The sequence below is a fragment of the Bactrocera neohumeralis genome, chromosome 5, assembly GCF_024586455.1.
Source record: "Bactrocera neohumeralis isolate Rockhampton chromosome 5, APGP_CSIRO_Bneo_wtdbg2-racon-allhic-juicebox.fasta_v2, whole genome shotgun sequence".
Taxonomy (NCBI): domain Eukaryota; kingdom Metazoa; phylum Arthropoda; class Insecta; order Diptera; family Tephritidae; genus Bactrocera; species Bactrocera neohumeralis.
The window spans coordinates 44,544,363-44,557,341 of NC_065922.1; the positions used below are offsets into that span (position 1 = coordinate 44,544,363).

Sequence of the window (12,979 nt, forward strand, 5' to 3'; positions counted from 1 at the left end):
TACCACCGAGTGTGGTTTTTAGCTGTTCCCTTGTATTCGAAAATCGAGGGCAATGAAATAATACATGTTCAGAGTCTTCTATATACTCTGTACACGTCGGTCAGTTCGGACTAATGTCATTGTGGAATCTGAAAAGGTTGCTTCTAAAGCATCCATGTCCACTAAGTATTTGGGTCAGATAGAAATCTAAGTCTCCATGTCGTCTGTCTATCCACGAGTGGATGTCCGGTATAAGTCGATGGGTCCAGCGCCCTTTGGATGATTCTACCGCTCCTGCCACATTTTAGTACTCTTGTTTCTCTCCTCTGTCCTTACCGATACTGTTTTAGGCGTTGATAATTGATATAAACGCTCGAGTTCAACTCCCTAAGTTGGAGATCAGTTACTAGGTCCATGAGGAGTAGTCATCCCTTAGGATACCTACGCTTGAAGCGAATTTTAACAGATTCTCCAGCCTCACTATCGATACCACCTCCAGTGCATCATACCGTGGGGATCCCAGATGCTTACAGGTAGTCTAGCCAATGCGGGACAAGTGCAAAAGAGATGATTCATTGTTTCCCTGGTGTCCTGCTCTATACAGTCAGACAGGCTGCTTCTCGATCTGTCAGCCACATCCTGCGTTCGTGTGTCGCCACCCGACAGTGACCAGTTAGTATTCCCAACATGTTCCTATAGTCTCTTCTATCGTGTAAGATATACTATAAATATGCATACCATTTTTTTTTTTGCTTTACTTTGTCCATTTCTTTTCAGACGTATGTAAATACTGCTTTCAAGACTTTGTTTCAAAACACTTTTTAGAGGAAGCAATCGGATGAAAATTTATACACCGTCTTCAAGTCTCTGTTATATCAAACTGCCCTTGTACATTTCTATATATAAACGCTATAGGCCACATTTCTTAACTTTTGTTTTCATACCTTTTTCTTAACTAGACGCTTTTGGACGTTTCACTTGCGCGGCGCGCTTTCCATCTTCCACGGCGCTGAGCTCGCGTTTACGAGCTGCGCAATAACTCCACGTGTGTTTGTGTTGTATTTATATATATGTATGTATTTCTTTCAGTGCGAATGTTTGCTTGACAAGCTCATTTGAAATTTACGTTTACTACAGTGTAGTGCTGGAGCGCAGTTCTCAGGGCTGTCATAGTATACCAGCTCTTCCATGCAGACATACATATTTATATACACATATTTTATATAGATGTACGAATGCTTGAGTCTGCCTCAATGAGCGTAGATATATTTATTTAACATATTTAAATAACTTGTGGCAAGCGCACCTAGTAAATCAACCCACATACGTGCATACAAACAAAGCAAAATATAAATACGTGAATATTTGTTGTTGTTAGTGCAGTACACAGTACGTGTTAATATGCCTGGGTCTTTGGGTGTATTTACCTGTTTACTTATTGCCTTTCCATACTTGCAAATGCGACGCGTTGGAAAAGTAAACGCTGCCACGGCAGCCACATTGGCAGCCAACACAGTCAGTCAGTCGGGCATGGAGCGGCGGCCGCGGCAACAGCAGCAACAATTGGCGCGCGCTTTGTGTGCCACACTTTTTTAGGCGCTTTCACTGTTTTCGCAGACATCAGCCGTTCCACTACTTTGTGGGCCGACCGACTGTTTGGTTACCACGCAGTTTGTTGGTTTGTCTATTCGCCTGTTGTACTTGTGATTTCAGTGACTAATGGCTTGGTATTCTGTACTCTTTTTGTTGTATTTTATTGTTAACTTTGCCGGCAAAACGACTGCATTGTGGAGCAATTGTATTTAGAAATTAATGCAATACATAACGGCTACTGGTTCAAACGAATAACGAACACCTAAGTACTTACATACATAGGTATGGTATATATATTGTAGGGTTATTTATTCTTAATATATATTACTACGACTACATACATTCGTATATATGTTGCTCTCTAATTTTTGGTTAACACTTGCTTTTTGTTATTGGTTTTGGTTTTAAGAACTTAATTTTTTGTAATAATTTTTTATTATGGCATTGTTCATTGTTATTTCAATATTTAAAAATAATAATATATATAATATTAGGTTGTCAAATATCTCCCTTCCGCCTTTTTGTTTTTTGAATTTCGCGGCTATGTATAAAGCGTTACAGAGCTCGTATCTGGCAATACTATACATCGTTTAAAAGGTCTTGACATAACCTACGAAACGACGATATGCATGATTAGTTTGGATATTGCGGTTAACAGTTATAGACGTGTAAACCTGGAGTTCACTAACGCCGAAATTCGCGCTATTTTAAAGTTTTCTTTCGTTAAAGGCAAATCCGCTGGAGAAACGTTCCGTGAGATTAATGTTGTTTTGGGGGATGGTACTCTATCACTTCGAACTGCGGACGAATGGTTTCGACGATTCAGAGTGGGTGAAAACGACACCATGGATAAGCCAGCTGGCGCAAGACCTGTGACGACGAATACCGATCAAATCATGGAAAACATCGTGTTAGACCGGCATGTGGCATCTCGTGACATCGCCCAGAAGATGGAAGTTAGTCACCAAACCATTTTAAACCATCTGCAGAAGGCTGGATACACAAAAAAGCTTGATGTTTGAGTGCCGCATGATTCTGGACCGAATCAACGCCTGCAATATGCTGCTGAAGCGGAACGAACTCGACCCGTTTTTTAAGCGGATGGTGACTGGCGACGAAAAATGGATCACATACGACAATATCAAACAAAAACGGTCGTGATCGAAGGCCGGTGAATCGTTCCAAACAGTGGCCAAGTCGGGATTGACGGCTAGGAAGGTTTTGCTGTGTGTTTGGTGGGATTGGAAGGGAATCATCCACTATGAGCTGCTCCCATACGGCCAGACGCTTAATTCTACCATCTACTGCGAACAACTGGACCGCTTGAAGCAGGCGATCGACCAGAATTGGCCAACAGGAAGGGTGTAATGTTCCACCAGGACAACGCCAGACCACACACTTCGTTGATGGCTCGTAAGAAGTTACGGGAGCTCGGATGGGAGGTTTTATCGCATCCACCATATAGCCCGGACATAGCGCCAAGTGATTACCAACTGTTCTTGTCCATGGCGATCGCCCTTGTTGGTGTAAAGTTGAACTCAAAAGAGGCTTGTGAAAAGTGGCTGCCCCAGTTCTTCGCAAATAAGGAGGGGGGCTTCTACGAGGGGGTATTCTGAAGTTGCCGTCTAGATGGAAACAGATTAACGAACGAAACTGCGCATATTTGAACTAAATCCGATCACTGTAGCACTTTTTATAAAGCATTAAATAAAGAGCAAAAAGCCGGAAGGGAGATATTTGACAACCTAATATAAAAGAATCTATGCCGATAGCTCTAGCTTACCCTGCGTGTATTATGCTGTTAACATTAATATTATTATTATCAGCAAAAAATAGTGAGACTACTTAACAAACTCTTCAAATTCGTCTATGTCATTCTCCTTTGCCTCAATACATTTGTGCCACCGTTTTTTCCTAGTTGTTAAAGTCAACTTTTGGAATAGTCTTCAATTAATTCAAAACGATTTCCCCGGTGTGGTCGTTTGGGTTTGCTGTATAGCCAAGGAGCTAGAGCAAGCAAAAACGGTGGTTGTGACACCATATAGTATGCAACGGTGCATTATCGTGGTGCAAAACCCAAAAGTTGTCGGCCTTTAATTAGTGCACCTTTATACGAATAGCCTAGCGCAAACGACGCATAACACTCAAATAATTCATCGTTAACAGTTTGGTTGGTCGGAAGGAATTCGGAGTGCACCACACCTCCATAATCGGAGAAAATTTTCAAAATCTTAATTTTTGACCTGCTTTGACGTGGTCTTTTCGTCTTCGGCTCACCACGTTATTCGAGCGATTGATCGTTTTTTAGGTAATAATGCGTTTCATGACATCCTGATTTTATGATATGTTGAAATAACTGGGTTTTAAGTATTCAATAACAAATAAAAAGAATTAAATTAGTTGACTATTAATTAATAATGTTTTTCCCCTTTATCCAGTCCTTTTAGTTACTAACGTCAAACATATCCATGAAACACATTCCATGATTTCCATTCTCAATTCCCAGTGACAGGAAAGTTGTGCATCTCTTTATCTCTGTTCTAAATTATGCCCCAACCTGTATACATCCGTAGCCAGCATGGGATTTTTGAAAGCATCGATACCACTATCTCCTCTTTATAATAGCCCACAAATTTTCAATCGGATTACGGTCGTGACTTTGTGCTGGCCATTGGAGGAGTTGAAATCAATGACATTGGAGTAACTAATTTTCCAATGCACCGATAAATACCTTGATACCGCCTCTAATATGTTATACAATCTATCGCACATGATGTCGTTGAAAGTCTTCACTATGGTTATGGTAGTACTTAGTACTGTTTGCCATACGATTGATTTTCGTTATATCTTATCAGATAACTTTTCTCCAATCTTTCACAGAGCAGTTTTTCTATTTCTTACAAAACTGTTGGCGCGCCTTATTTTTATTACATAGAATAGGTATCTTCTGTTTCATGTTGGCCGCAAAACCATTTATTCAAGGAACTCTGCGAAAGGTACATTCCCTGACTTTTATATTTATGGCGATTGCAGCTTGCTTTACAATGCATATTTTGCTTTTAGCCTCCCAGTTGGCTTTGAAACTTTAACTGAATAGCAAATTTTACTGTCCGAAACACTTTTTGTTAAACAAACAATCTTCACTTGAACTTTGGATGAAGATTTTCGCTTAATAGCGTATGTTTTTCCAAGGAAAATCTATTAAAAACAATAAAACGCGTTTTATTCGGTTGCACCGAGGCTAGAAAATGCTTCAAAAATAAAAACAATCCATACAAGACTTTTATCTTGATCGGTCATTTTCATCTCATCTTCTTCGGAGATTGTAACTTTGTCTTATTCTCTTATTCATGCCGAATTTCGTAATGATAACTCGTCAAAATTTTCAAAACCGGAGCATACTCTTATAGGACTTAAAGAGGTGATCTAGTGGCTGATGTTCAGACCATACTGATGTTATGGAGGAAACACTTTTCCTGCCTTAATCAATGACGATGGAATAGTAAAAACAAAGGGCGGCGAAAAACTGACAAGGTGCATTCATCAGCTTCAGGATATGATCGGATGAAAGCATTTCTGGCTCAACGTGTATGTAAACAAGCAAAATTGCCGCATCTGACGAAATTCCAGAGCTGTCAATTCATCTAGAAAAAACAATGGTTTGGTGCGGTTTGTGAGACGGTAGAATCAGCGGTCTATATTTCTTAAAAAAAAGATGCCGGTGAGAACGTAAGCGTCAATGGCGACCATTGTCGCACCATGATAACCGACTGTTTGATGCCTGAAATTGAACTGGTGATCTCAGCGAGATTTCCCACATATTGCATCAATCAATGGATTTATTGATATGTTAAAATAATTTGGGCCGGTCGATAGGACACCAAGGTCGTGTGCTATCACACCGTTATAGTTTTTCCTCTGGGTATATTTAAAGTCTAAAGTCTATACGGACAATCCCACCAGTTCACCAGTTACCAGTCGAAATGATTGAACGAGTTGTCGAAAAATGCTTTCAACGGATGGGCCAACATTTGAAAGAGATAATCTTCAAAAATAAATGCCAAGAAATGATAATAAACACTCCCCATTAAATTTGAAATTTCTGTGTATTTTCTTATAAAAAAGTAGGGAACCTCGAAATAGATCACCCTTTAAAAAGTCAACACTTCAAATTTGGTAACGAATCAGCCAAATGTTGAAATGTTAAAGCACTTAGAGCGCAGAAAATGTGAAATCCGAACGATTTTGCTCACCAGTTTGAGTACGTACATATGTATAGTATGTGAGCTCACTTGGCTCCTAGAGTTTCTGTTTTCTAATCCCAAGAAACCGCCCGCAAAATTGATAGAAAAATAAAAGATTTACTGTTTTTAGGTTATTTTTATTAAAAGGTATATAATGATATAATTTTCTCAGCAATTTGGCTGAAAAAGTTTCTTGCGTCTATCGCTGTTGCTTAATTGTGGCAAATTTTGCTCTCTATTATAATTATATTTAGTTTAATACATTATTATTTTTGTTTTAAGTTTTCATTCTTGTTGTTGTTAGGTATAGTGCTTATCGTGTCTGGTGTGTTGAATAAATTTGTTTCTCTTCTCACACACATACATTTTGGCCTTGTGTATGTGTATTTAGCAAAATTTTCTTTTACAAATTATTACTAATATTGCTAAAATCTTTATCCGCATGGATAATTGTATGTATGTATTAAGTATGTATAGTATAACGCTATTATGCTATAAATATTGCTATCATTTAGGTAGATACATAATACACTAATATTAGATATTATTTATTTAGGTAATGTCTGCAATTAATACCAAATTAAGTAAATATTCGACGTAACGTTTGTCTGTACATTCATGCACAGCAACAAGTTAGGTATAATATGAACATACATAAAAATCATTTATGCACTTGTAGAAGTAATACAATATTATCATAGCATTTAATAGGTGTCATAGCCAAGGAAATATCAGTCCAATGATTTAAGGTGCAAATTATAAGTGTTTATATTAAATAAAAAAGATTTCGATACAAATTTAATGGACCAAAAACATTACACAGAGTCGAGTATGAAATTTTAAAAAGTTCAATTTTGTTCTAGTTGTCTTTTTTGCTTCTCATGGCGAGTTTTTCAGTTCTGTAACGGTCTAACTGTGCTTTTAGGCGAACAGTTGTGCGCAAATAATTCACAAAACAACACAGAGTTTATGTCCAAAATTTTTGTCAAATTAAGTACTTTAAAAAATTACAAAAAAATTGAAATTTGTGTCTGCGTTAATTTTTCTAAAGAGTGGCATCTTAATTTTTAATTTGTTTGCAATTGCGCGTTTATTTTCACTAAAAGTTACAAGCCATTATTTCTTATAAAAAATTTTATAAAAATTGTAAGTATCTGTGTGTTGTTTTTGCTTATTTTCGCATTACAAATTTAAAAAAAAAAATAAAAATTTTACGAATTACTTATTTAAAAATAAAAACTCACAACTTATTTACTAATTACTTTGTAAATATCGTGATTTCGTTGAGGCACTATTGGAACAATTTCTATAAAATACGAGTGTGTGTCGTCTCTCGTGTCACAAATTCGAGGAAGATTGCAATTACCGTTAAGTTTTAAGGTCAAGTATGGATGGAACCAAAACAAAATATCTCAAGTTGACTTTTACAATACACATTACAAATATTGAACTAATTTCCTTATTATTTGCAATACAAAAATTGTCATAACAGTATTTGCAATAAAAACCTTTTGCAATTTTATTTGGCTACTAGTGTTGTCTTCGCATTTGCTTAGGGAAGCACTCAAATCATTGGCGGCTTCATTACGAAAAATGTATTTTTGAAATGCTTTGTAAATGAAACTTTCGCAATTTTTTATTTATAAAGTAAATTTAATTGATTTTTCATTTTTCAGAAATAAGGCCGTTAATGTATGGCTGCCAGAGAGCTGCGTATCAAATAGCACTTCACGTCAATATTTTGGAACAAGTTAAAAATTACAATTTGAATTCTCATAAAAAAAATGTATTTATTTTTTACCGTTATGTCTATAATAATGCCATTATATGGACGCTGAAGTACTAACTTGGTCTGCATGGCTCACAAAAATTATAAATTTTTTTTTTGTACAAAAAATTTATTTTATTTTCACTTGGCGTTTTGCGCAGGCGTAACGCAAATTATCGTTTTGCAAAGTAGGTTTCGGTTAAACTGCTTTAGATTTTTAATTATACGCAATGCGAGGAAGCACTGAATTGATGTGTGCCATAGCATGATATTGGAGCACATTTCTAGGAGTTACTCATGCTTTCGGAGATCAGGGTTACTATGTTCTATGTCTGTGTGTGTGTGTGAGTGTGTTTGCATGCAATGTATTTATGTGACCTTCTCCAATTAGTATATGTTCGTATGCAGAACTATGTAAAATTAAGTACTCGCACGCACATTTCATTCGCATTGTTGTCGGTTCCAGTCGTCGTACATGGAAGACGTGTAACATTTGTGTTAAAAAATATAAGTATTTCGTTCGACCACCGTATTAGGTGGCCGCTATCGTGAAGCCACTGGTCGGCGTGCTGCTCAAGTCGCGTTGGGTATCACTAAAATTATTATTGTCATGCTCGTTCAATTGACGCGCAGTCGCAGCGGCGTGTGCGGCGCGTTTAGCAAAATTCAAAGTAACCTGAGAGTATGCCTCCGCCTCTGAGTCGGCATGCGCATCGGCGTTTTTGTGGCTACTATTACGTTTATATAAATTTTCTTTGAAAATATCATCGTTGTCCATAACATCGTGCATGCGGTCGTCATCGTTGCCTAGCTGCTGCTGTAGTTGTTGTTGTTCCTTCTGCATCGTCAACGCATCCTCCATTATTGCGGCGGCGGCGCCGCTGTAGGAGGTTGTCAGACAGCCAACGCTATGCGAGCTATGTATGTTTGTTGGAGTTGACGCTGACGCTGGCTGTGCTGCCGCTGCTGGCGCTTGCGTTGCTGGCGGATTTGCGGTGTCCGCCGCCGAAGGGGAAGCGCAAACGTCGTTTTCGCTTCTTAATGGTGGCGCCGCCGTCGAGACTGGCGCTGTCGGCGCTGAGCAACAGTTGGTCCTCCATTTGGGTATCACTGTGTGCCGACGCAGCAGCTGGCGCAGATGTGGTGGTGGTGGTGGTGGCGGCGCCGACGGTGGTGCCGAGGCTGATATTGTCGCTCCCATGCTGTGGTGTCTGCCCCCCGCACAGCGATTGCAGGCTAAGCGAGGTGGGTAATTGCTGGTATTGTGCGGGTATTGCGCCGACAGTGGGCGGCTTTCCAGCAATTGCTGTGTAATGGGACTGCATGAACGACTCTTTATCTCCAGCGTGCTGCGCTGATTGCTGTTGCTGTTGTTGCTGCTGCTGTTGTTGTCCGTGAGCGGCGGTTGGCTGCTTGTGCTGCACAGACTGCATTGACTGCCAAATAAGCATTTGAGGTTCGTGCTGCTGCTGTTGCTGTTGTTGATGGATTGGCAAGATGCGCTCATGGGATGACCAACGTCCGGGGGATTGTCCTTTGCCACTGCCGCTGTGTGCGTCTGCGCCGAGTGCACCGGGTGCGGATGGTGTTGAATGGACGGACGATGATGTGGACGATGTGGACTGTTGGCTAGTTGTGCTGTGCTGCTTGACCATCTTCTTGTTGGTTCCGCTAAGTTTTCCAACAATTCCACTTCCGCTGCCAATGAATTGTTGTCCCGTGGATAGGCTGTTGTGGTTGCTGCTGTTGTTGCCATTAATGTTGGGTTTCGTGCTATGCTGTTGTTGCTGTCTATTAAGGAACGTGTAGATTTCCATTGGTACCAGATCCGTGCTTTGGGATCGCAAAAGTTGGCTGTGTGGCGAATGAGAAGGAGAAATACAAATCGAATGAATTATTTTTTGATGAGTCTAATGCTCTAAGCCTTGTTGAGGGCTGTGAGTGAGTAAGTGAATGAGGCGGTGGTTAGTGACACGCAATGGCGAAGACACACAGAAATACCAAGAAGAATACCATATACTTGTCTAATACATGTTAAATATATGTAGATTTGTATGTAAGCATTTAATGTGGCTTGATTGAGTGAATGCCTTAATGAGCTACAAGCTTAACTGAAGTCTACTTTTTAGCATTTAACGATCTTAATAATAGTTCTAAATATTTGATAAAAAACTTGGGTGTTCAAAAGATATACATACATAAGTTGTTACATTTAAACTGAATAATTCTTTTAAAGCAACTAAAAAGTTTTGTTTTGCATTGCAAGCCTTTCTATTTATCTTAAATACATATAATACATTAATACTATTATTATACTAATGTTTTTTTTTATTAATACTTAGTTAAGATTTTATATCTATAATTAATTAATAAAAAAATAACGTAGTACTTTAGCTACAGGTGACTTGGGCGGGACTTTCAGGGGTTATATCAAAATTGGACGCCAGAAAAACGCGTTTTTTTTTTGTGATTTCTTTTAAAGCGGTATTCTATTTAATAAAAAAAAAATAATAAATAAGTACATTTGCTGTATCTAAGTAGTTGAATAATCAGTGATTCACTTTGAAAAATTTGGACTCCGATTTCCAGGAGGACCTCCGAAAAAAGGTGTCTGGCGAAAACACTTACACTTCACAATAGTTTAAATAATCGAAATTATTATGAAAAATTTAGTTCCTTGGATCATTACCTAACATATTCCCTTGTGTGAAAAATAATAAGGACAGTGGAAGCTAATGTACATCCAGAAATGTGGAGAAATCAACGGCAATTAACTAATCAAATTAATTGAGAACAAATTAAAAATTTGTTTTTCTTTCAGTTCCATCAATATTTTGAAAAGTTTTGTATTTTATTTGCTTTTGTTTTAAAATTTGCGATATAAACATGTAAAAGACAAGAAAAAACGTTAACTTCGGCTGCACCGAAGCTAATATACCCTTCAAAGGTGCAATTCATTTAGTAACTATGTGTCCAGTTTGTATGGAAGCTATACGCTATAGTAACTCGCTCTGAACAATTTTTTCGGAGATTTTATTATTACCTTGAGCCGTAATCCATGCCAAATTTCGTGAAGATACCACGTCAAATGCGAAAGTTTTCCATACAAGAAATTGATTCCGATCGTTCAGTTTGTATGGCAGCTATATGTTATAGTGGTCCGATATCGGCCGTTCCGACAAATGAGCAGCTTCTTAGAGAGAAAATGACGTTCGCAAAATTTCAAAACGATATCTTAAAAACTGAGGGACTAGTTCGTATATATACAGACAGACAGACCGACAGATAGACAGACGGACATGGCTAAATGGACTCAGCTCGACATACTGATCATATATATATATACTTTATAGGGTCTCCGACGCTTCCTTCTGGATGTTACAAACTTCGTAACAAACTTAATATACTCGTACCCTGTTCAGGGTATAAAAATAAGGACACTTCGTGGCGTACTATAAAAAATACAATTTTAAATAAAAAAGTAACTAGTTTTCATTCAGCTGACATAATATAAATTTCTAATTAGTTTAATATTTTCTTGAAAATCCATGGTTGTTTAAACCGCAACCGCTTTGGCTAGGTTTTGGCAGACGGAAATGGGAATTGCATTTCTTGAATTTTGATTAAGTTGCCAAAGCTCTTCATCACTACTTGGACACTTTCCTCTAAACGAGGCTTTGACTGTATTCCCTAAACTATAATATTTCCGCCTTGTTTAACGGTCTTTATCATATACTTGGGGTTATAGGCTGCATTGCGTAAATACTTTGCAATTGCCTAACGGAATTTGTGTTTATAAATAATGAGTGATGAAAAAATTCCGAGACTGGGGGAAATTTTCATGGCTTACTACAGTTGTATTGCTGTTTTGTTTTTATGCATCCCTGTCCTTATTATTTTCACATAATTGTATATCTACGAAAGCCGTGTGAAGATTTCCCGAATAAACATTTCGTAGAAAGTTTCCTCCCCAACTCCGAAAACAGCATTTCGAGAAAAACGCACTGAAACTTTTGGGTTTACACAAACTTAAAAAACTCCCAATACACTTTTATCTCCGAAACTATTCGTCGGATTAAAAAATCAAATAAAAATCAAAGTTTCGGAGAATACTCTCAAATATGTATATGTACATTCGATATAATGGCGAAAAAACAATATCTTGAAATTCAGAAGTGGATATAAGTCCTTAAAATACTAATAAAAATTAATCGAAAAAACATCGGTTAATAAAGTTTCTTAATATACATATGTATATATCATAAATAATATAATAATAATAATATATAAAGTTTATTAACTAAAAAATGAAAATATTATGTGTACTAGTACTAGTAGAATAGTTAACAATTAAAAAATAAAAAAAATTTAAATTAAAATCTAGACTTAATATATATAGATATAATATAATATATTATAATATATACAAATATATTAAATATTTCCCCATTATTTGTTACCATTCAAATTTCTCACAAAATAACCGTATTTTTATTATTTAAATAGTAATTTTTATGAAAATTATTATTTTTAAGGGATCGATATTTTTTGAAAAGGTTTGATAAGATTTCCTTTAGACAATTTTAATTGGTGTATTTCTTCATTAAAAAATATGTTAATTTAAAATATGTTTTTTAGTATGCATTAAATATCCTTGAAAATACAGAAATGGGAAATGACTTTGAAATTTAATAACTTTAATCTACAAAATAATTTATAAAATGGTTTAAAACATAATTTTTAACTAATCGTTATAAATTCAAAAATACGAAAAACAACCTTAAAGTTAACAAACTACTACATACATATTACGCATATAATATATATTAATATATTAAATATAAAGTAAATACTTAGTCTTAAGACCAATATAATAGATATTTTTGAAGTTAAAGTTGATCAATCTAAATGTAGTAGGTTTCTCATAGCAATTTACTTCCACTCAAAAACTCTATTGTGCTTCCAAACGGGCAACATTTAGTCATCTATAAGGTGAGTCAGTATCGATTTTTTTATTTTTTCTTTACGCTAAATCTTGTAATATAATATATGTTATGAAAAATTTTGGGCTAGCAATCCTTACATAGGATCCTTCATATTTTTCTGGACTATTGCAGTTGTTCAGTGAAGCTAAACGTTCAGCTTCAGTTTCTAGGTTAATGCATGCATGTTTCGAAGTTAATGCATGGATATTTGATCAGAAATTAACTTACGGTCTTTTACTTTGGAAAATTATTCTATGAATTGATTGGTTGTAGGCGATACTTCTAAAAACACTTACTATTGCCATGTACTACTTAAACAATGTGGAAACATTAATTAATAACTTTAGTTCTGAAGGTTGTGAATTTTTCAACAATTGATTTTTTTCAAGCTTTGCGATAATGCTTACTAC

The 12,979-nt window shown here is 36.6% G+C and overlaps 1 protein-coding gene across 7 annotated transcripts in view; it reads right to left on the bottom strand.

Annotated features, from left to right (window-relative positions):
- Nucleotides 1–5,932: 5,932 nt before the first annotated feature.
- LOC126758935 (stromal interaction molecule homolog) overlaps nt 5,933–12,979 on the bottom strand; it is a 35,159-nt gene continuing 28,112 nt past the window's right edge. For 6 of the 7 annotated variants that reach the window (XM_050473411.1, XM_050473415.1, XM_050473416.1 and 3 more), the window contains one exon: nt 8,417–9,438. In XM_050473411.1, coding sequence (XP_050329368.1) covers nt 8,502–9,438 — 937 coding nt within the window. In that variant the 3' untranslated portion in view covers nt 8,417–8,501. Of the gene's footprint in view, nt 9,439–12,979 lie in introns of all 7 variants that reach the window. The other variant, XM_050473417.1, reaches the window with a different exon arrangement.